The sequence below is a fragment of the Doryrhamphus excisus genome, chromosome 6 (genome assembly GCF_030265055.1).
Source record: "Doryrhamphus excisus isolate RoL2022-K1 chromosome 6, RoL_Dexc_1.0, whole genome shotgun sequence".
NCBI classification, from domain to species: Eukaryota; Metazoa; Chordata; class Actinopteri; order Syngnathiformes; family Syngnathidae; genus Doryrhamphus; species Doryrhamphus excisus.
In genome coordinates, this window is record NC_080471.1 from 2,284,294 (window position 1) to 2,307,635 (window position 23,342).

The window sequence follows — 23,342 nt, forward strand, 5'->3', positions numbered from 1 at the left end:
TCCCCCCCGTCCCCCCAATGCAGCACACAGGCAGAAATAGCTGGCCCGTTTGTTTTCTCAACTAATAAAACTGGTATTTATATCTCAGCAAATGCAATTGCTTTGATTTATTTGCATCTTTTTGTTGTTGTGCTGCGGCTCTGTTGGCAAAATGTGTGTGTTATTGTGTTTGTGTATTGTTTGTGTATTGTGTGCCCTATGGAGCTGTTTTTAGGAATACCACACAAAAACAAAAAGAGAGGCTGGATCCATGCTGCATCCGTCTCGGGACCGGAGAGGTACCCACCGATAGCCTGGAGGTAAAAAAAATGGATGTGTGAAAAATCAACATTGTATAAAGAGGACTATTTACCCATCAAACTACTAAAACTAATCCGCGGGGTGGGAGGATTGATCCAAATACCCATTGTATTGATACCAAGGGTACATATAAAGTACCTCTGAGACTTCCCAATGCCTGGATTGGGATTGAGCTTCACATTCATTGTATAAAGTAGATGTTGGGAATGCGTATCTGTCACGCTTATTTACGTGTTCCAGGCTTCCCCAACGCTGGCGTCTGAGGCTCACCTTTCTTGAGGCTGTGGAAGGGCAGCGTGTACTGGCCGACGAAGACACTGGACAGAAAACCGGTCTGGTCGCGGACACAGAAGCGGATCAGGCACAGGTCGGGAATGCTGATGCGGAAGTTCATGTCGGCGTCCCAGTAAGGACTCAGAGCTGGAATGGTCATCGGCGTCTTTAATGACTTTATGAACTAGTCAGTGGGATTCCATCACAAATGATGTATGCATCTTTTAATTTCAACATCCTCACGGGGTGCTGGAGCCTATCCCAGCTGTCTTCGGGCGAGAGGCGGGGTACACCCTGGACTGGTGGCCAGCCGATTTTAAAACATTCATTCATTCATTTTCTACCGATTTTTCCTCACGGGGGTTGTGGGGGTGCTGGAGCCTATCCCAGCTGTCTTCGGGCGAGAGGCGGGGTACACCCTGCACTGGTCGCCAGCCGATTTTAAAACATTCGTTCATTCATTCATTCATTCATTTTCTACCGATTTTTCCTCACGAGGGTCGTGGGGGGTGCTGGAGCCTATCCCAGCTGTCTTCAAGCAAGAGGCGGGGTACGCCCTGGACTAGTCGCCAGCCAATTTTAAAACATTTGTTCATTCATTCATTCATTCATTCATTTTCTGCCGCTTTTTCCTCACAAGGGTCGTGGGGAGTGCTGGAGCCTATCCCAGCTGTCTTCGGGCGAGAGGCGGGGTACACCCTGGACTGGTCACCAGCCGATTTTAAAACATTCGTTCATTCATTCATTCATTCATTCATTTTCTACCGCTTTTTCCTCACAAGGGTCGTGGGGGTGCTGGAGCCTATCCCAGCTGTCTTCGGGCGAGAGGCGGGGTACACCCTGGACTGTTCGCCAGCCGATTTTAAAACATTCGTTCATTCATTCATTTTCTACCGCTTTTTCCTCATGAGGGTCGTGGGGGGTGCTGGAGCCTATCCCAGCTGTCTTCAGGCGAGAGGCGGGGTACAACCTGAACTGTTCGCCAGCCGATTTTAAAACATTCGTTCATTCATTCATTCATTCATTCATTTTCTACCGCTTTTTCCTCACGAGGGTCGTGGGGGGTGCTGGAGCCTATCCCAGCTGTCTTCAGGCGAGAGGCGGGGTACAACCTGGACTGTTCGCCAGCCGATTTTAAAACATTCGTTCATTCATTCATTCATTCATTTTCTACCGCTTTTTCCTCACAAGGGTCGTGGGGGTGCTGGAGCCTATCCCAGCTGTCTTCAGGCGAGAGGCGGGGTACACCCTGGACTGGTCGCCAGCCGATTTTAAAACATTCGTTCATTCATTCATTAATTTTCTACCGCTTTTCCCTCACAAGGGTCGCGGGGAGGGCTGGAGCCTATCCCAGCTGTCTTCGGGCGAGAGGCGGGGTACACCCTGGACTGGTCACCAGCCGATTTTAAAACATTCGTTCATTCATTCATTCATTCATTCATTCATTCATTCATTCATTTTCTACCGCTTTTTCCTCACGAGGGTCGTGGGGGGTGCTGGAGCCTATCCCAGCTGTCTTCGGGCGAGAGGTGGGGTACACCCTGGACTGGTGGCCAGCCGATTTTAAAACATTCGTTCATTCATTCATTCATTTTCTACCGCTTTTTCCTCACGAGGGTCGTGGGGGGTGCTGGAGCCTATCCCAGCTGTCTTCGAGCGAGAGGCAGGGTACACCCTGGACTGGTCGCCAGCCGATTTTAAAACATTTGTTCATTCATTCATTCATTCATTTTTTACCGATTTTTCCTCACGAGGGTCGCGGGGGTGCTGGAGCCTATCCCAGCTGTCTTCAGGCGAGAGGCGGGGTACACCCTGGACTGGTCGCCAGCCGATTTTAAAACATTCGTTCATTCATTCATTCATTCATTTTCTACCGATTTTTCCTCACGAGGGTCGCGGGGGTGCTGGAGCCTATCCCAGCTGTCTTCAGGCGAGAGGCGGGGTACGCCCTGGATTGGTCGCCAGCCGATTTTAAAACATATTTTTCTTAAATATTTAAACTTTATGCTAATAAAATGACATTACATTTCTTAAAGGGGACCTATTTTGCTTATTCTCTTTCTAGTTCTTCCAGAATCAGCACCTATTCAGCTGTATTCCTTTTGGATTTTGTGGTTCCCGCAAAAACAGTCTTTTAATGTATTCCACTCACAGCCCGCCTCCAGGCACGCCCACTCTGCTGTGGTTGGTCACACTGCCGAGTGCATACACAGTAAAGACTTCCTGTTTGTGCCGCCAACTTTGTAGGAGTTGAGTTTAAATAAACTGCGATTTATTTTTTTTAACATGTCCGCTTTTAACCAACAGGCATATGAGTTGGATCCCGAATCCGATCCGGAAGTGGACACTGTACAGTCCGAAGATTCTCAAGAGAAGAGGTTACTTCAAGACGTCTCTCAATGGTAAGTAGCTGTAGCATTTTAGCATTAAGTTTTGTACAGCATTGGTAACATGTAATGTGTTTTGCGGGACTACCAGTGAGTTAAAAACCAGGGAAAAGGCTATTAGCAATTCTGCTTCCTCTATGCCAGGGGTGCTCATTAAGTCGATCGCGAGCTACCGCTCGATCGCGGAGGTGGTACTGGTCGATCGCTGGTCGATCGCGGCGTGACATTAAAAAAATATCATCCCAGCATCAATGCCGTCACTTGATTGACATACAGGGCAGCCATTCAGATGACAACTGAATGTTGCCCTTCGGGCGACCAATCAAATCAAACAACGTCTCTAAGTGCAGCAGAACTTACGATGTCAGCCTATCATCCATCCCCGTTACTTGATTGACATACAGGACAACCAATCAGATGACAACTGAATTTTGACCTTTAGGTCACCGCTCATGCGTAAACAACGATGCAAAGTGCTAAGCTAGTCGGCGAATTGCGAGATTTTAAAGCCCTCGCTAAAGTTTATGGTCACTAAAATGAGTGAAGGAGCTGGACCAAGTAAAAAGGCAAAAACTGGACCAAGTAAAAAGGCAAAAAACATATCACTTCCATACGGATATGGAATATTATACGGATATTATGATACGGATATTATCCATGACTGATAAACATTTGGAAGTGTGCTTGAGGCTGGCTATCAGCAGCTACTGTCCGGACTATGCATCCCTGGCTGGTTCAATTCAGTGCAAGTCATCAAAGTAAACTCAGGTAATTACAAAAAATGTTAATAGTTAATTATGTGTGTTTTGCAATATTGGCTCATTTGGTTATGTAAGGTACATCAACATACATTGTACGTACAAATAATCCTCAATACATTTGAAAATAAATAGATGTTTTGCATTTTTGTAGTGGGTAGATCATTTTGACTCGGTCATTTTAAAAGTAGCTCGCATGCTGAAAAAGTGTGAGCACCCCTGCTCTATGCTATAATGCTACACAGACAAGCGCTTTTGCTCCATGACTTACACTAAATAAACACTGCACAATAAACACTGCTTGCCCCTCTGACTCTTCCACACGACCAAGTAACGTTGGAAAGGCTCGGGCTTCAGCAAGTTTGTGGGCTAGTCCAGCTGCATAGTGGCTCATGTTCGCAAAACAGTCCAGCGTGAAATTCCGTTGACAGATAAAAATGCATTTCTTTTTCTGGTAGCGAGTCACAAACTCCAACCACTTGTTCCTGATGTTTGCCTCTTCAGGAATTGTAAATAAATGTGGCATTTCGGGGCGTTGCCATCAAGTAAACAGCGGAGCAGAGCTTGGAAGAGGGCAGCGAGTTTACATATAAAAGTCCGCCCCTGTGTGACATCACAAAGGAACAGTTTTACCACGCCTTTTGAAACCAAGCGTTTTGAACCATACCAAACTTCTTTTAGGGCTCACTTCCGAATACGCGAACCTCATTATCTGAAACTTTGACATGAGAATACAACATTTTAATTACATTTATATGTCAGAAAAATGGAAAAAGCATAATAGGTCCCCTTGTGAGTTCATTCTTGTTAAATTGTTTTGTTTAGACTTTATGACTTTTTGGTCTAGACTTCTAAAATGATGAGTCCTAAACGTGTGTGAAGTACTCACAGTTGTTTCTGACCGTGTGTGTGGTTTTACTGTTGCAGTCCGACGCAATCCCGCAGATCTCCACCCTGACGAAAGGGTCCAGAGCCTTGCCACTCCTGGGAACCGGTAGGTTGGAACCACTGATCACCTGCGTATTGGCAAACGAGATATGATATTGTGGCGTGTGGGACACAAATCTGCAGATTTCAGTCCCAAAAACTTTTTTTTTTAGATTTGAAAATTGCATTATTTTTTGAGGAACTAATGAGTAGTTCAGGGGTGCTCACACTTTTTCAGCATGCGAGCTACTTTTAAAATGACCGAGTCAAAATGATCTACCCACTACAAAAATGCAAAACATCTATTTATTTTCAAATGTATTGAGGATTATTTGTACGTACAATGTATGTTGATGTACCTTACATAACCAAATGAGCCAATATTGCAAAACACACATAATTAACTATTAACATTTTTTGTAATTACCTGAGTTTACTTTGATGACTTGCACTGAATTGAACCAGCCAGGGATGCATAGTCCGGACAGTAGCTGCTGATAGCCAGCCTCAAGCACACTTCCAAATGTTTATCAGTCATGGATAATATCCGTATCATAATATCCGTATAATATTCCATATCCGTATGGAAGTGATATGTTTTTTGCCTTTTTACTTGGTCCAGTTTTTGCCTTTTTACTTGGTCCAGCTCCTTCACTCATTTTAGTGACCATAAACTTTAGCGAGGGCTTTAAAATCTCGCAATTCGCCGACTAGCTTAGCACTTTGCATCGTTGTTTACGCATGAGTGGTGACCTAAAGGTCAAAATTCAGTTGTCATCTGATTGGTTGTCCTGTATGTCAATCAAGTAACGGGGATGGATGATAGGCTGACATCGTAAGTTCTGCTGCACTTAGAGACGTTGTTTGATTTGATTGGTCGCCCGAAGGGCAACATTCAGTTGTCATCTGAATGGCTGCCCTGTATATCAATCAAGTGACGGCATTGATGCTGGGATGATATTTTTTTAATGTCACGCCGCGATCGACCAGCGATCGACCAGCGATCGACCAGTACCACCTCCGCGATCGACTTAATGAGCACCCCTGGAGTAGTTGCTAGGAAGGTTAGGGAGGTTCATCCCTCAAGAACTGCTGTCATTTTGTGTACGTTATTGTCAATGGTTACCAAAAACAGACTTTAAGTTGACAGTATTATCCTAAAGATAAGCGAGGAAGCTTGTAGAGCGCACGCGGTCGGGTGAGGTGGGGTTGGGGGGGGGGGTTTAGTATTGTTTTCCTGATCAGATGAATAATTGACTTCAATAATTGCATCACTGAATGCTGTTCAGGATTCCCGCAGCGTTGAGTCCAGACTGCAAGCTTTCTCCTTGAAATGATCAAATCACCAACGCTGACAATGTGAATAAAGGTGATGCAACCCCCCCCCCCCCCCAACACAGAAGACATCACATTTATATTTCATACACGCAGCCAAGGAGATTTACTCTTTGATGATCTCTGGTGTGCTTTTGTCCACACTGAAAGGATCGCTTAAGCTGTTTTTTTTTTTTTTTTCCACTACAGTTGATACGTACCATTTGTACGTGTACAGAATACACATACATAAAAATAACTAAATGAGGTACTACAAATATAAAGCATTCCAAAGACGCATACATAGGGATGATACGTAGTGTTCTACACTGGTCACTAGGTGTCAGTAATGTTTGGTGAGACACACAAGCACCAGACGTCACTTCCTGTCTGCGCCACCGGAACAGATTCACTTTTTTTAAAAAAAATTAATCTTTGACTTTATTCTTGTAAAATTACTTTATTGTATTTTTCGATGGTGCCATGTGCCAGTAAACCGCCACGGGCCGCACTTTGGACACACCTATATTACATATATATCATTCATTCATACATTTTCTATACATTGCGATGGGTGCTGGAGCCTATCCCAGTTGACTTGGGGGAAGAGGCGGGGTACACCCTGGACTGGTGGCCAGCCAATCACAGGGCACATATAGACAAACAACCATTCACACTCACATTCATACCTATGGACAATTTGGAGTGGCTAATTAACCTAGCATGTTTTTGGAATGTGGGAGGAAACCGGAGTACCCGGAGAAAACCCACGCATGCACGGGGAGAACATGCAAACACAGAGATGGCCGAGGGTGGAATTGAACTCGGGTCTCCTAGCTGTGAGGCCTCCGTGCTAACCACTCGACCACCGTGCAGCCAATTTTTAATTCATTTTAAATAAATGTTAATATTGAATTGGTTATAGCATTTTAATGGCAGAAAATGTATCAAGTTTCTCCCATCAGTGGAAAAAGCTTGGACACCCCTGCTTTGGACTGATCCAATTCCCTCATCCCGTCGGTGCGTCCGCTTGTACCTTGAGCAGCAGGTGTGTTGGTTGCACACCGCGTTGGCTCCCGCCCGGATCAAAGCTCTTCTCACTGGACATGAGAACCGCAGGCTTTAGGACATAACCACAGCCCCCGTTGTCTTGGAAACGGCCATCATTAAGGTCCATCGGTAATCCCGGGGACTGGAAATTCAGTGCCACTGCAAAATAGAAGAATGAAAACAATTAAAAAATAGGACTGTCTTGAGTTTTGGAATTCTGTGGTTTGTTGTTCAGCAGGGAAACTACATGACACAATGTCTTGTAATGCATCTGCAACACTGGTGTGTGTTGCATCAGGGAGGCATTCAAACGTTCTTCAAACGTGTGTGTGTGTGTGGTGAACACACATTGCGGATGGCAACGAGAACACGACAGATGTTATCGTATTGCCAACTTTCAATCACGTCATCATAAGGACTCGCTGATGCAGAAGATGTTCTGCTGATTTCAGCGGCATTGATCAAGCAGCCCGCTTGCCGCTGTGTCGTATCGTGCACATCCACATAACGGTGCAAAGTTTACTCAAAGAAATGATGGCTGCTTCGGAACAAAGAGCAGAAGTTTGAATCCGACCCGGCTGAAGTACAGCGAAAAGAACAGAAAGGCATTCCAGGACGGCTGAAATCAATTTTTGAAACCATTTTTAGTTAGTCTCCAGGTAAAACACAGATTAGGTAGTCAGGCTGCGGAGTGCAAGGAAATGTTCTTTTCACCGCCAATTTACGATATTCCCTTTTGATGTTCCCAAGCCATCTTTTTTCACATGACATAAGAGTCTGTCTGTCTTCAGGCTTCGAATCAGAACACTTGAAATTTAACTTTATTAACAAGCATTTCATATGGAACTTTTTTGAAAGAGTTGACGAGTTCATTGCTTCAGGTTCAGAAGTGCATACTTGCTGGGAAGTAAACACGGACAAGGGATCCTCGCATCATTCCTAAAATGTGATCCCAGCACACGGTGATGCCATCTTCCTGATTTCTTATTTTTGTCACACTTAAATGTTTCAGACCACCAAACAAATGCAAATACAGTAAACCTCGGATATATCGGATTCAATTGTTCCCACTGGTTTTGTCCGATATAAGCGAAATCCGTTATATGCGTATACTGGAAAATGTCCGTTTTACGCATATATCGGATTTATATCCGGTATATGTGTAAATCGGATTTTATCCGTTATAAAAAGGCACTTCCTTGACTATGTTTCCAATGTACCTGGACGCGCAGGCAACGCTGCAAACGCTGCAAATGACGTCGTATAGCGGCCTGTCACGATTCGGCGAATCGGAGCGCCACGATGCGGCCATCCGATATATGCCAGGGAAATTTCATGGAAATGCATTGGAACGGGACTGGAGATTTTGTCCGAAATAGGCGAAATCCGTTATTAAAAAATCTGATATATGCAATGAATTTTTATTGGAAATGCATTACAGAAGGGGCGGCACGGTGGTCTAGGGGTTAGCGCAGACCTCACAGCTAGGAGACCAGGGTTCGGTCCCGCCCTCGGGCATCTCTGTGTGGAGTTTGCATGTTCTCCCCGTGCATGCGTGGGTTTTCTCCGGGTACTCCGGTTTCCTCTCACATTCCAAAAACATGCTAGGTTAATTGGCGACTCCAAATTGTCCATAGGTATGAATGTGAGTGTGAATGGTTGTTTGTCCATATGTGCCCTGTGATTGGCTGGCGACCAGTCCAGGGTGTACCCCGCCTTACGCCCGAAGACAGCTGGGATAGGCTCCAGCACCCCCGCGACCCTCGTGAGGAAAAGCGGTAGAAAATGAATGAATGAATGCATTACAGAAAAATCGGTTCTTTTTTATCTGTCCGTTGTGAGCGAATTTCCGATATATCCGAGTCCGATATATCCGAGGTTTACTGTATCAGTCAATGACAACACAATTGAACACAATTTTAGTAAAGGAGAAAAATATCCAAAGCTACCAAGTTCAACAACTGCAATCAAGCGTTTGTGATATCTTGCAATGAGTCTCTTCCAGCTTCCTGTGGAGGAATTGTTGTCATTCAGCCACATTGGAGGCTTTTTCAGCATGAAGCTTTTTTTAAGGTCATGCCGCAGCATCTCAATAGGATTCAGCTCAGGACTTGGACTAGGCCGCTACAAAGTCTTTATTTGGTTTTTCTTCTGCCATTTAGAGGTGGACTTGCTGGTGTGTTTTGGATCATTGTTGGGCTTAGCTTGAGGTCATCAATAGATGGTCGGATATTCTCCTTCAGCGGAATTCATACTTCCATTCTTCCAGGTCCTGAAGCAGCAAAACAGCCGCAGACCATCACACTACCACCACCATATTTTACTGTTATGTTTTTTCAGAAATGCCAGATGTAATGGGACATTCACTTTACAAAAAGTCCACAACGTTTGTTTGGTCAGACCAGTTGGTTTGCCCAGTGTCTTTCCTATGGAGTCGTGAACTTTTTTGTCTGTTGTTGTGGGGTCTTTTGTGACTTCTTGGATGAGTCGTCGCTGTGCTTTTTTTGGGGTCATTTTGGTTGGCCAGCCAGTGCTGGGAAGGTTCACCACTGCGCTCTGTTTGCACCATTTGTGGATGATGGCTCTCACTGTGGTTGGCTGGAGTCCCAAAGCCGATCCGGTCGATGTCAATTAATCTCAGTTATGTTTTAAGTTATGTTCAGTTGTACTTTCACTTTTTCATACGGGGCCATGCAAGTTTTTTTTCCTCCCTTATTTAAAAAAAAAATGAAAAACTGTATTCTGCATTTAAAAACTGCATGTTCAATTGTTGTCATTGACTGTAATATACAGTAGTATAAACATGCAAAAAAACTAACTCAGGAAGGTGGCAAACACATTTCCACACCACCATAAAAGAAAAGAGCCCACAAGTTTTACATGTTTATGCTTCTATAACAGGGGTCAGCAACCTACGGCTCCAGAGCCGCATGTGGCTCTTCAGCCTCTTTGTTGTGGCTCCCTTTGCAATGCTCAAATATTTGTTTTAACACCTGAATGAGGAAAATATGCATCTTTGTAATGACTTTTGAAATAAATCTGACTTTCTGTGAGGCCATATACTAGCAAGAGTACTTGATCAACTCTGAACTACTTTGATACCCCAAAATTCCCTCCAAATCTGGCAGTCAATCAAAATCTTGGGAGACTCGCAATTTGCTCTGGATGTGAGCATGTTGCTACACATTTCTTGCACGTGGAGAACATGCAAACTCCACACAGAGATGGCCGAGGGTGGGATTGAACTCGGGTCTCCTCACTGTGAGGTCTGCGTGCTACCCACTCGACCGCTATGCAGCCCCTATATTCTGCTGTTAAATTCTGTTTCGAGGCTCCATTCTATTTTTCTTCAGTGAGCGAGGGAGTAAAATGGCTCTTTTGATAGTAAAGGTTGCCGACCCCTGTTCTATAATCATATCATGAGAATCTATAGATTTCATCATTTAAATTCTGGAGCTTTAGCTACTCCTTTAACTACTTTTATTGCAAATGTTGATCTGAAATTGGAGAATGTCAATCATGCTAGAGGGTTTGGGATCTGCCAAAAGTAACTATTGATACGTTACTCGAGTTTGCAGACAGTCACGGTACGTAACGTCCATGAATATGGAATATATAACATCGCACTCATGACTAGAGAGTTCTAATGTTAAAATCTGTATTCAGACGGTTGTAAACATGCTTGGTGTAAATTAAACTATGACCAAGGAGGGAGTACTGTACATAATTTCCGTGAGATGTACACCTGATGGATGTGAATGTCATTTTCCTGTCCATGTTGTGCTTACAGTCAGTCCCTTGGACCCACCGAGCTGGGAGCCGACGTTCCAAAACTCCTGAGGGTTATAGTTAGAGGACGACGTCCTGGAGCCTGCTGGATAAATCCTGCTGAGGAACTTCTGATTGTGTTGAACAAAATCCTTGCCTACAGAAAAGGTGAAAATCCACATGTACTCACTATGTGAATAGTCAGTGTGCACAAATGCAATGCTGAGACAAACATTCACACTTGTGCTCATCATCTATTTAGCAGCTTTTAACCCTTAGATGCACGAGTGACTGGACCCTTCCATAAGTGGGGCAAAAATCACCCATACTAGAATCAATGCGTTTCTATGCCAATTTTGCCATTTTGGTTAGGAATAATCACTTGTATGATATTTGGTATTATATTCAGAAAATGCATACAGGTCATTTTTAACCCACTTATAGAAGGTTGGGGTAGTAACACAAAAACAAAAAAATCTTAAAATGTATAACAGGTAAGTTAAAAATGTGAATGTCATGATATCAAAAATGTGTTTTTTGAGGAATACCTGGAATATGAAATGATAAAAAATTTTCATTACAAAGATATTTCAAGAAAACAACCTGACCGGGTCATTTTTGACCCACTTATGGAAGGTTGGGGTAGTAAGACTAAAACAAAAATGTATAAAAAGTAAGTTAAAAATGTGAATGTCATAATATCAAAAATGTGTTTTTGAGGAATACCTGGAATATGAAATGATAAAAAAATTTCATTACGAAGATATATCAAGAAAACAACCTGACCGGGTCATTTTTGACCCACTTATGGAAGGTTGGGGTAGTAACACAAAACAAAAAATTCTTAAAATGTATAAAAGGTAAGTTAAAAATGTGAATGGCATGATATCAAAAATGTGTTTTTTGAGGAATACATGGAATATGAAATGATAAAAAATTTTCATTACAAAGATATTTCAAGAAAACAACCTGACCGGGTCATTTTTGACCCACTTATGGAAGGTTGGGGTAGTAACACAAAAACTAAAATTTCTTAAAATGTATAAAAGGTAAGTTAAAAATGTGAATGTCATGATATCAAAAATGTGTTTTTGAGGAATACCTGGAATATGAAATGATAAAAAAATTTCATTACGAAGATATATCAAGAAAACAACCTGACCGGGTCATTTTTGACCCACTTATGGAAGGTTGGGGTAGTAACACAAAACAAAAAATTCTTAAAATGTATAAAAGGTAAGTTAAAAATGTGAATGGCATGATATCAAAAATGTGTTTTTTGAGGAATACCTGGAATATGAAATGATAAAAAATTTTCATTACAAAGATATTTCAAGAAAACAACCTGACCGGGTCATTTTTGACCCACTTATGGAAGGTTGGGGTAGTAACACAAAAACTAAAATTTCTTAAAATGTATAAAAGGTAAGTTAAAAATGTGAATGTCATGATATCAAAAATGTGTTTTTTGAGGAATACCTGGAATATGAAATGATAAAAAATTTTCATTACAAAGATATTTCAAGAAAACAACCTGACCGGGTCATTTTTGACCCACTTATGGAAGGTTGGGGTAGTAACACAAAAACAAAAAATTCTTAAAATGTATAAAAGGTAAGTTAAAAATGTGAATGGCATGATATCAAAAATGTGTTTTTGAGGAATACCTGGAATATGAAATTATAAAAAATTTTCATTATGAGGATATTTCAAGAAAACAACCTGACCGGGTCATTTTTGACCCACTTATGGAAGGTTGGGGTAGTAACACAAAAACAAAAAAATCTTAAAATGTATAAAAGGTAAGTTAAAAATGTGAATGGCATGATATCAAAAATGTGTTTTTGAGGAATACCTGGAATATGAAATGATAAAAAATTTTCATTACGAAGATATATCAAGAAAACAACCTGACCGGGTCATTTTTGACCCACTTATGGAAGGTTGGGGTAGTAACACAAAAACAAAAACATCTTAAAATGTATAAAAGGTAAGTTAAAAATGTGAATGGCATGATATCAAGAATGTGTTTTTGAGGAATACCTGGAATATTAAATGATAAAAAATTTTCATTACGAAGATATATCAAGAAAACAACCTGACCGGGTCATTTTTGACCCACTTATGGAAGGTTGGGGTAGTAACACAAAAACAAAAAATTCTTAAAATGTATAAAAGGTAAGTTAAAAATGTGAATGGCATGATATCAAAAATGTGTTTTTTGAGGAATACCTGGAATATGAAATGATGAAAAATTTTCATTATGAAGATATTTCAAGAAAACAACCTGACCGGGTCATTTTTGACCCACTTATGGAAGGTTGGGGTAGTAACACAAAAACTAAAATTTCTTAAAATGTATAAAAGGTAAGTTAAAAATGTGAATGTCATGATATCAAAAATTTGTTTTTTGAGGAATACCTGGAGTATGAGATGATTTTTAAAAAATCATTACAAGTATATTTCAAGAAAACAACTTGACCGGGTCATTTTTGGCCCAATTATGGAAGGTTGGGTTAGTGATACAAAAACAAAAAATTCTTAAAATGTATAAAAGGTAAGTTAAAAATGTGAATGGCATGATATCAAAAACGTGTTTTTTGAGGAATACCTGGAATATGAAATGACTAAAAAATTTCATTACAAAGATATTTCAAGAAAACAACCTGACCGGGTCATTTTTGACCCACTTATGGAAGGTTGGGGTAGTAACACAAAAACAAAAATTTCTTAAAATGTATAAAAGGTAAGTTAAAAATGTGAATGTCATGATATCAAAAATGTGTTTTTTGAGGAATACCAGGAATATGAAATGATAAAAAAATTTAGACTGCTTCATGTTTGCCCCTGTCGGCCCCCACAGAGGGTGTACTTTGTAGTACCTGTCGCTTTGGCCAACTTCCGGGCCTTTTTCTCGGCCAATGATGTGTTCTCACAGGACTTCTGGCTGTCTTTGGAATGAGTGAAGCTGATGAACTTGACAGACACCGTGTATATGACAAGGTCGGAGAGAGCGTCCGCCACCACCACCTTCTTCTTCTGCTCACGGCGTCGAGGAGGACAGAGACGAGACAACAGTCGTCACATCATCACAATTATGACATCATACCAAGTCTGAAAACTGACTAACTTTCTTCTTGGAGCCAGTCTTTCTGGGAGACCAGAACTTTGCTTTGCTTTGTTGATCGTCGTCGTCGTCCTCCTCTTCTTCGCCATCCTCCTCGACCTCATCGCCAGTCTCGTTTCCTTCTGTTCCTGCCTCCATCTTGGCACGAGGCTTTAGCTTTTTGTTTTTGATGAGGATCTTATACTTCAGGTCCTGTATGACACACAGAGTGTCAAATTGTGTCATCAACAAATACAATGTCGTTCAGGAGGATAGGAACACGGAGGTCAAATGCTTTATTTCTGCTGTAGACCCGAAACATTTCCTCAAGAATCACCAGTCAAGCCCACACTCAAAATGCTTCATTGCCATAAATTCCATATGAAGGAACACCAAAAGCATCCGTTCTTCATCCTCCTCTTTGGCTTTGTACTACAGAGGGTCTGCAAGCATCCGCCAGGCGACTTCAAGTCATCGGATGATTCTGCTTTCACGGGAGAAGTTGGAGGAAGTTCAAGTGGCTTGGAAGTCTGGAACTGGAGCGGAATTAAACATTGCTCGAACATGAATCGTTTTGACATAAAACAGCTTAGCAAATGGAGGCGAGAGCGCGTCATCATTTGTGAAAAGGGTCTTCCCAAAACTGTTCAAGAGTTGAAAGTTAAGCAGAAGGGTAGAACTGTCCAAACGCCTCGGAAAGGTGAAGAACAAAGATCTTATGCAATGGACGTCAGCTCGTGTGATACTACGTTGTGTAAACCTCAGTCCCTGATGCTTTAAGATCTGCACAGGACAACGAGTCGAGCGCCGAGAGCTGCTCAACTCTTCAATCAGTAAGGCGGGATCGAGCCCGAGAAGGTCCAGGACTGGTTCGCATAAGATGCACTTACATTTGGACTTGGAAGGTCTCCAGTGGTGGGGTTATCCAAGGAGACATTAAGTAGCTTGTCCCCCAGTATGGAGGTGAGGTAGAGGGCCATGACCTCCTGCTGCTCCTTAGAACAATGGTTCTCCAGTGACAGGATCACCGGATAAATGGACACCTGCCAGGAATCAATCATAGTACCGTCGGTGTCATGCTGCACGAAACCTAAATACCACACCGAAAGGTTTTCAGGTCAAAGTATTTTACTGTTTCAGCTTCTCATCCAGACGGAAACGGCGTCCTGGGTTTTGTGAACGGAATGAACGAGGTCACCGCCCCTAAAATACCCGTTCGGTTTTGTGAACGGAAAACAAGGTCACCGCCCCTAAAATACCCGTTCAGTTTTGTGAACGGAATGAACGAGGTCAGCGCCCCTAAAATACCCGTTCGGTTTTGTGAATGGAATGAACGAGGTCACCGCCCCTAAAATACCCGTTCAGTTTTGTGAACGGAATGAACGAGGTCACCGCCCTTAAAATACCCGTTCGGTTTTGTGAACGGAATGAACGAGGTCACCGCCCTTAAAATACCCGTTCGGTTTTGTGAACGGAATGAACGAGGTCACCGCCCCTCAAAATACCCGTTCAGTTTTGTGAACGGAATGAACGAGGTCACCGCCCCTCAAAATAAAATACCCGTTCAGTTTTGTGAACGGAATGAACGAGGTCACCGCCCCTAAAATACCCGTTCGGTTTTGGGAAAGGAATGAACGAGGTCACCGCCCCTAAAATACCCGTTCAGTTTTGTGAACGGAATGAACGAGGTCACCGCCCCTAATACCCGTTCAGTTTTGTGAACGGAATGAACGAGGTCACCGCCCCTAAAATACCCGTTCAGTTTTGTGAATGGAATGAACGAGGTCACCGCCCCTAAAATACCCGTTCAGTTTTGTGAACGGAATGAACGAGGTCACCGCCCCTAAAATACCCGTTCAGTTTTGTGAACGGAATGAACGAGGTCACCGCCCCTAAAATACCCGTTCGGTTTTGGGAAAGGAATGAACGAGGTCACCGCCCCTAAAATACCCGTTCAGTTTTGTGAATAGAAAACAAGGTCACCGCCCCTAAAATACCCGTTCAGTTTTGTGAACAGAATGAACGAGGTCACCGCCCCTAAAATACCCGTTCAGTTTTTTGAACGGAATGAACGAGGTCACCGCCCCTAAAATACCCGTTCGGTTTTGTGAACGGAATGAACGAGGTCACCGCCTCTAAAATACCCGTTCGGTTTTGTGAACGGAATGAACGAGGTCACCGCCCCTAAAATACCCGTTCAGTTTTGTGAACGGAATGAACGAGGTCACCGCCCCTAAAATACCCGTTCAGTTTTGTGAACGGAATGAACGAGGTCACCGCCCCTAAAATACCCGTTCAGTTTTTTTAACGGAATGAACGAGGTCACCGCCCTTAAAATACCCGTTCAGTTTTGTGAACGGAATGAACGAGGTCACCGCCCCTAAAATACCCGTTCAGTTTTGTGAACGGAATGAACGAGGTCACCGCCCCTAAAATACCCGTTCAGTTTTGTGAACGGAATGAACGAGGTCACCGCCCTTAAAATACCCGTTCAGTTTTGTGAACGGAATGAACGAGGTCACCGCCCCTAAAATACCCGTTCGGTTTTGTGAACGGAATGAACGAGGTCACCGCCCCTAAAATACCCGTTGAGTTTTGTGAACGGAATGAACGAGGTCACCGCCCCTAAAATACCCGTTCAGTTTTGTGAATGGAATGAACGAGGTCACCGCCCCTAAAATACCCGTTCGGTTTTGTGAACGGAATGAACGAGGTCACCGCCTCTAAAATACCCGTTCATTTTTGTGAACCGAATGAACGAGGTCACCGCCCCTAAAATACCCGTTGGTTTTGTGAACGGAATGAACGAGGTCACCGCCTCTAAAATACCCGTTCAGTTTTGTGAACGGAATGAACGAGGTCACCGCCCCTAAAATACCCGTTCGGTTTTGTGAACGGAATGAACGAGGTCACCGCCCCTAAAATACCCGTTGAGTTTTGTGAACGGAATGAACGAGGTCACCGCCCCTAAAATACCCGTTCAGTTTTGTGAATGGAATGAACGAGGTCACCGCCCCTAAAATACCCGTTCGGTTTTGTGAACGGAATGAACGAGGTCACCGCCTCTAAAATACCCGTTCATTTTTGTGAACCGAATGAACGAGGTCACCGCCCCTAAAATACCCGTTGGTTTTGTGAACGGAATGAACGAGGTCACCGCCTCTAAAATACCCGTTCATTTTTGTGAACCGAATGAACGAGGTCACCGCCCCTAAAATACCCGTTCGGTTTTGTGAACGGAATGAATTAGGTCACCGCCCCTATAATACCCGTTCAGTTTTTGAACGGAATGAACGAGGTCACCGCCCCTAAAATACCCGTTCAGTTTTGTGAACGGAATGAACGAGGTCACCGCCCCTAAAATACCCGTTCAGTTTTTTTAACGGAATGAACGAGGTCACCGCCCTTAAAATACCCGTTCAGTTTTGTGAACGGAATGAACGAGGTCACCGCCCCTAAAATACCCGTTCGGTTTTGTGAACGGAATGAACGAGGTCACCGCCCCTAAAATACCCGTTCAGTTTTGTGAACGGAATGAACGAGGTCACCGCCCCTAAAATACCCGTTCGGTTTTGGGAAAGGAATGAACGAGGTCACCGCCCCTAAAATACCCGTTCAGTTTTGTGAACAGAAAACAAGGTCACCGCCCCTAAAATACCCATTCAGTTTTTTGAATGGAATGAACGAGGTCACCGCCCCTAAAATACCCGTTCGGTTTTGTGAACGGAATGAACGAGGTCACCGCCTCTAAAATACCCGTTCATTTTTGTGAACCGAATGAACGAGGTCACCGCCCCTAAAATACCCGTTGGTTTTGTGAACGGAATGAACGAGGTCACCGCCTCTAAAATACCCGTTCATTTTTGTGAACCGAATGAACGAGGTCACCGCCCCTAAAATACCCGTTCGGTTTTGTGAACGGAATGAATTAGGTCACCGCCCCTATAATACCCGTTCAGTTTTTGAACGGAATGAACGAGGTCACCGCCCCTAAAATACCCGTTCAGTTTTGTGAACGGAATGAACGAGGTCACCGCCCCTAAAATACCCGTTCAGTTTTGTGAACGGAATGAACGAGGTCACCGCCCCTAAAATACCCGTTCAGTTTTGTGAACGGAATGAACGAGGTCACCGCCCCTAAAATACCCGTTCAGTTTTGTGAACGGAATGAACGAGGTCACCGCCCTTAAAATACCCGTTCAGTTTTTTAAATGGAATGAACGAGGTCACCGCCCCTTAAAATACCCGTTCGGTTTTGTGAACGGAATGAACGAGGTCACCGCCCCTAAAATACCCGTTCAGTTTTGTGAATGGAATGAACGAGGTCACCGCCCCTAAAATACCCGTTCAGTTTTGTGAACGGAATGAACGAGGTCACCGCCCCTAAAATACCCGTTCAGTTTTGTGAACGGAATGCGGCTATTTACTATTCAAACAAAATCCCAGGAACGTTCCCGTGTGCTGCTAAAAGTACCGCTCAAGGAGTCGAGTGGCAAGCAATGTCAAGATGACACATCGGTCAAGCGCCCTACTGAGTGCGATACCTCAAAGGCGTACTGCTCCACGGTGGCGATGACGTCCTTGAAGAATATCTTGGTGGTCAGCGTGTAACCATGGTAGACGATAGGCTCCATACCCGGTCCGTCCCAGCAGTCAATTTCCAGGCACCGACAGCCTTTCCTCAGAGCCCTGGACCACAATTGTGCAGGGGCGTAGCAAGGATGATGAAGGTCACCGGTCAATCACAGGCCAAACATGGTTTTATAAACAAAGAGCCAAGAAAGACACGAGAAACTTTCTAGTTCTAGTAGATCTGAAGGCCTGAGTGAAAACTAGCTTTACCCGATGTAAGCATCCAGGTGGCTTTTGCCGACGAGTTGATCTCCTGTCAGGTAGGTGTTGTGGGAGGAGGAGATGAAGTAACTGGTGAGCGGCCGGTCCATGTCTTGGTACACCGATGTGTGGGCCTGGTCGAACAGACAGCAGTCTTTGGACTCCATGTAGCGGAGGAAGCCTTCAAACGTCATGCACTGACTTTCCGCGGCTGAAAGTACGAACGAGGTCACAATTAGATGTTCTTCGCCGGTTCCTCTCCCTCCAGTGGAGGCTATGTCATCATTGACGGTAACTGAGACCAGCCTTAAAGTTTTTTGGTCTTTGGAACGTTTTTGCCCCGTGTCTTTATAGTGGAGTCATGAACATCGACCTTAACTCAGGCAAATAAGGCCTGCACTTCTTTTGGATGTTGTTGTGGGGTCTTTTGTGACCTCTCACATGAGTCGTCACTGCGCTCTTGGGGTCATTTGGGTTGCTTGGCTAATCTTAGAAAGGTTCACCACTGTTCCAAGTTTTGGTAATTTGTCAACAATGGCTCTCACTGTGGTTGGCTGGAGTCCCAAAGCTTTAAGCCAGATTTAATGGAACACACAAAATCCAAAAAGTCCTACTTTTGTCCAACACAGAGTATTTTTTTCCGAAGGTCTAGGGCAGTGGTGGGCAAACTACGGCCCGGGGGCCACATGCGGCCCGCCAAGTGTTTGAATACGGCCCAAAGTATTTCATTGAAACTTAACATACAACCTGGCATCATGGTACAACCTTGGTACACCATGGTACAAGTACAGATACAAGTACAGATACAATAATTCCAGGTGGACTGTTACGTGTAGAATATATAGTATGCCCCCCCCCCCCCCCCCCCGGTCTAGGGGATCATCAAGATGTTTTCTTTTGTGACCCATCGGATGACGTCCTAGGAATGTTAAAACTCTTTTCCATGTTTTTACCATTTGTGGATAATGGCTCTCACTGTGGTTGGCTGGAGTCCCAAAGCTTTAGAAATGGCTTTATAACCTTTTCCGTACTGATATAACGGACCTGTATTGAATCGGTATCGGACCCACACCAAAATGAGAAGCATGGCCCAACACTAATGTATGTTCCATATTACGATATTATGATGAGAACATGTTGTGGTTGACAGCAAATAGATGTGCCGGACATCAAAAGCAGTCCTCTCTCCAGGCCGTCACTAATAACAACATCTAAAAATGTCCCACAGGTGCTCTTTTCTCACCTGTCTCCTCAATTTCATATCTCCGGATCAAACTTTCCGCTGTGGCCTCGTTGGCAGTCACCTCCGACTGCTCCTTGTGGAGGAACCTGAGTAGGGAGCAGGCTGGTAGCACCGGACGGCCTGAGGCATAACTTTGAAAGAGGTTCTGGATTTCTCCTCTCCTGGTGGACGGGGCCTTGCTTTTCTTCATTGTGATCTGCAAAACACCATTTTTACGAGTCAACTCAAATCTCAACTCAAATTCAGGAACGAAAAAAAAAACATGTTAATTTAGGAGACGAAAATATTTTCGTTAAATATTTTTATAAATAAAAATTTATATTTTTATTTATGTTTTTTATATATTTTTATATTATTATTATATTATTTTTTTAATTATTATTTTTTATATTATTATTTTTATATTATTAGCATTAGCCATATTTACAAGAAAAATGTGCCATGTCAGAAGGAAAATAGAAAACTTTTTTCCTGCTTCAGGCAGGCTTTTATTTATATATTTTATTTATTCATTCATTCATTTTCTACCGCTTTTTCCTCACATTTTTATTTATAACGTGGCAGCAAAGCGGAGCAGTTGAGGACAAACATTAGCATGGCTAGCCCTTCTCACCTGTTAATTTAGGAGACGAAAAGGCGTACATTTATGAGGAAAAAAGTTTTGAATTTATGAGAAAAAGTCAAGAATTCACGAGAAAAAACTTGCACATTTACGTGTAAAAAAAGTCAAAAATTTACTAGGAAAAAAAGTCATATTTACAAGAAAAATGTTTCATGTCAGAAGGAAAATAGAAAACTTTTTTCTTGCTTCAGGCAGGCATTTATTTATATTTTTTATTTATATTTTTTATTTATTCATTCATTCATTTTCTACTGCTTTTTCCTCACATTTTTATTGATGACGTGGCAGCAAAGCAGAGCAGTTGAGGACAAACATTAGCATGGCTAGCCCTTCTCACCTGTTCATTTAGGAGACGAAAAGGCGTACATTTATGAGGAAAAAAGTTTTGAATTTATGAGAAAAGTCAAGAATTGTGCACTGTTCGACCAGTGGACCATACCATTCTTTTATCTCGCCTGGAGAACTGTGTGGGTGTGGGTGTCTCTTGAGTGGTTTAGGTCGTACCTGTCAGGGAGATGCCTTGCCGTGGGACTTGGGGGATCTTACTCCTCCACTGCTCCGCTTGACTGTGGAGTTCCGCAAGGATCAATTCTTGGGCCCATTTTATTTGCCCTCTACCTGGTCCCACTTGGCGCAGTACTTAAAAAGCATGGCATCTCCTATCACTTGTATGCGGACGACTGCCAGCTGTACTTGCCACTCGCAAAAAATAATCATGCCCCCCTGACACCCCTTCTTGAGTGTTTAAGGGATGTCAAGGCCTGGTTGGCTCACAACTTTTTAATGCTTAACGAGGAGAAGACCGAAGCTATCCTCCTCAACTATAAAGGCCCCCCTATAGACTTCGGTCCCCTCCAAAACAACATTCGTCCCTCAGCCACCAGCCTTGGCGTCATAATAGACGGTGATTTTAAACTCAACAAACAAATTAATGCAGTTATAAAATCCTGTTTTTATCATCTTCGGCTTTTATCTAAAATTAAATCTTTTTTATCTTTGCAACAGTTTAAGCAAGTCATGCACGCTTTTATTTCATCACGTCTGGACTACTGTAATGCACTTTACTCTGGAATTAGCCAAAAGTCTCTCTCCCGCTTACAGTTAGTCCAGAACTCAGCGGCACGGCTTTTAACAGGAACCAAAACGGGGGAGCACATCACCCCAATTCTGGCCTCCCTTCATTGGTTGTTCAAGACGAGACTGAGGTCCGAGGGCCAGCTCCAACTTGTGGTGCCCAAGACGAGACTTAAGACCAGGGGGGACCGAGCCTTTTCTGTGGTCGGCCCCAAACTATGGAACTCTCTGCCCTCCCAAGTAAAAAAGGCCCCCAATATCAAAAGCTTTAAGTCTCGTCTTAAAACCCACTTTTATTCTCTGGCTTTTAACTCAGAGTGAGTCGTATGGTCCTCTTTTAGTTCTTTGTTTTTATTGTAATTGGTTCTATTTTTTATACTTTTATTGCTTTGTTTCTTGTTTTTAATATTTTAATATCTATTTTATTATTTTATTTCTTAAATGCTCTTTTAGTTTTGGATTATTACTTTTTATTTTTACTCGTCTGTGCAGCACTTTGGAAACTCTGTTTATAAAATGTGCTATATAAATAAAGTGGATTGGATTGGATTGGAAGAATTTACGAGAAAAAACTTGCACATTTACGTGGAAAAAAAGTCAAAAATTTACTAGAAAAAAAAGCCATATTTACAAGAAAAATGTTTCATGTCAGAAGGAAAATAGAAAACTTTTTTCCTGCTTCAGGCAGGCTTTTATTTATATTTTGTATTTATATTTATATTTTTATTTATAACGTGGCAGCAAAGCAGAGCAGTTGAGGACAAACATTAGCATGGCTAGCCCTTCTCACCTTCACAAAGTGACAATTTTTTTCTTAATTAAAGGACTTTATTCTCCTAATATTATGAGTTTTTATCGTACGTTTATGACTTCATTGCGGTGGTTGTATAAATGCGAGTTCTGAACACAAACTTCCACTCGGCAACAGGCGTTCAAATTCAAAAATGTCATTTTGAATTTGAACATTTAGAATGGATTCATTGGATTTTTATCATTTCTCATGAGAATGTCGGTTTCAGTTTGAGACCTTCTGAAACGGATTCATGACGCTAACCAAGGTTCCTCTGTTGCTATTCGAGCCTCTTGACTTGGCCGCCTGTAACGTATCCTTCATAACCATAACTACCATTTAGTAGCGGTGTGATGATATGTAAACGATAGCCAACTCTGCAGTTGTCCGTGTTTCTTTTAAGCAGTGTCAGTAATGGCGAATGGGATTCGTACCTGCAGCAGTCCCTTGGCTTGAACGAACAAGCTCAGACGTTATGGACATCTTTGTTCCTTCAGTGGCAGCAAAAACTAAGAATGGGTAGAAAAAAACGTTTTTATCTCCATGATTGGCATGAACGAGTGACACGGGTGGTTACTTGGTTTCTTACCTCATTCCACGTGCAAGCTAAGCGTATTTTATGCTATGGCACAGATCCGTGTGCTTTTCTATTGATCCAAAAAAAAAAAAAGCCAGTCAGCTCCCCCTCGTTGCTCAAGCTCTAATTTATCTCATTTATATGACATCATCTTTTAAGTTTAAGGATGATATCATTTTAAAGTTGTCGACATCGTGTCAAAGGCGTCTTTGCGGTCTTAGGGGGGCGCTAGGTGCCTCGCAGAAAGACAGCTTTCGTTTTTTTTTCTAAAAGGAATATCTTTAGATCTTTTTTTTTTCTAATAAGTCATGGATGTGATG

General features: G+C 42.8%; 1 protein-coding gene across 1 annotated transcript; it reads right to left on the bottom strand.

The window, feature by feature from the left end:
* Positions 1-88: 88 nt before the first annotated feature.
* On the bottom strand, positions 89-23,102 carry LOC131131179 (1-phosphatidylinositol 4,5-bisphosphate phosphodiesterase zeta-1-like). Its single transcript, XM_058075635.1, has 13 exons — positions 23,035-23,102; positions 22,880-22,954; positions 19,960-20,155; positions 18,726-18,927; positions 18,428-18,572; positions 14,774-14,926; positions 13,908-14,096; positions 13,660-13,816; positions 10,818-10,934; positions 6,996-7,168; positions 4,608-4,734; positions 571-720; positions 89-293 (listed from the first exon to the last, which is right to left on the bottom strand). The coding sequence occupies exons 3-13, from the start codon at positions 20,147-20,149 to the stop codon at positions 211-213; spliced, it is 1,686 nt and encodes a 561-aa protein (XP_057931618.1). The 5' UTR covers positions 20,150-20,155; positions 22,880-22,954; positions 23,035-23,102; the 3' UTR covers positions 89-210.
* Positions 23,103-23,342: the final 240 nt, after the last annotated feature.

What these genes read in the sequence shown, in the direction of transcription:
- LOC131131179 (XM_058075635.1), bottom strand. Translation starts at nt 20,149, where the DNA reads ATGAAGAAAAGCAAGGCCCCGTCCACCAGGAGAGGAGAAATCCAGAAC. An exon ending in GAGACCTTCCAAGTCCAAAT is followed by an intron (nt 14,097 to 14,773) that starts GTAAGTGCATCT and finishes TGTGTCATACAG; the next exon opens with GACCTGAAGTATAAGATCCT. An exon ending in CAACACACCTGCTGCTCAAG is followed by an intron (nt 4,735 to 6,995) that starts GTACAAGCGGAC and finishes GCCAATACGCAG; the next exon opens with GTGATCAGTGGTTCCAACCT.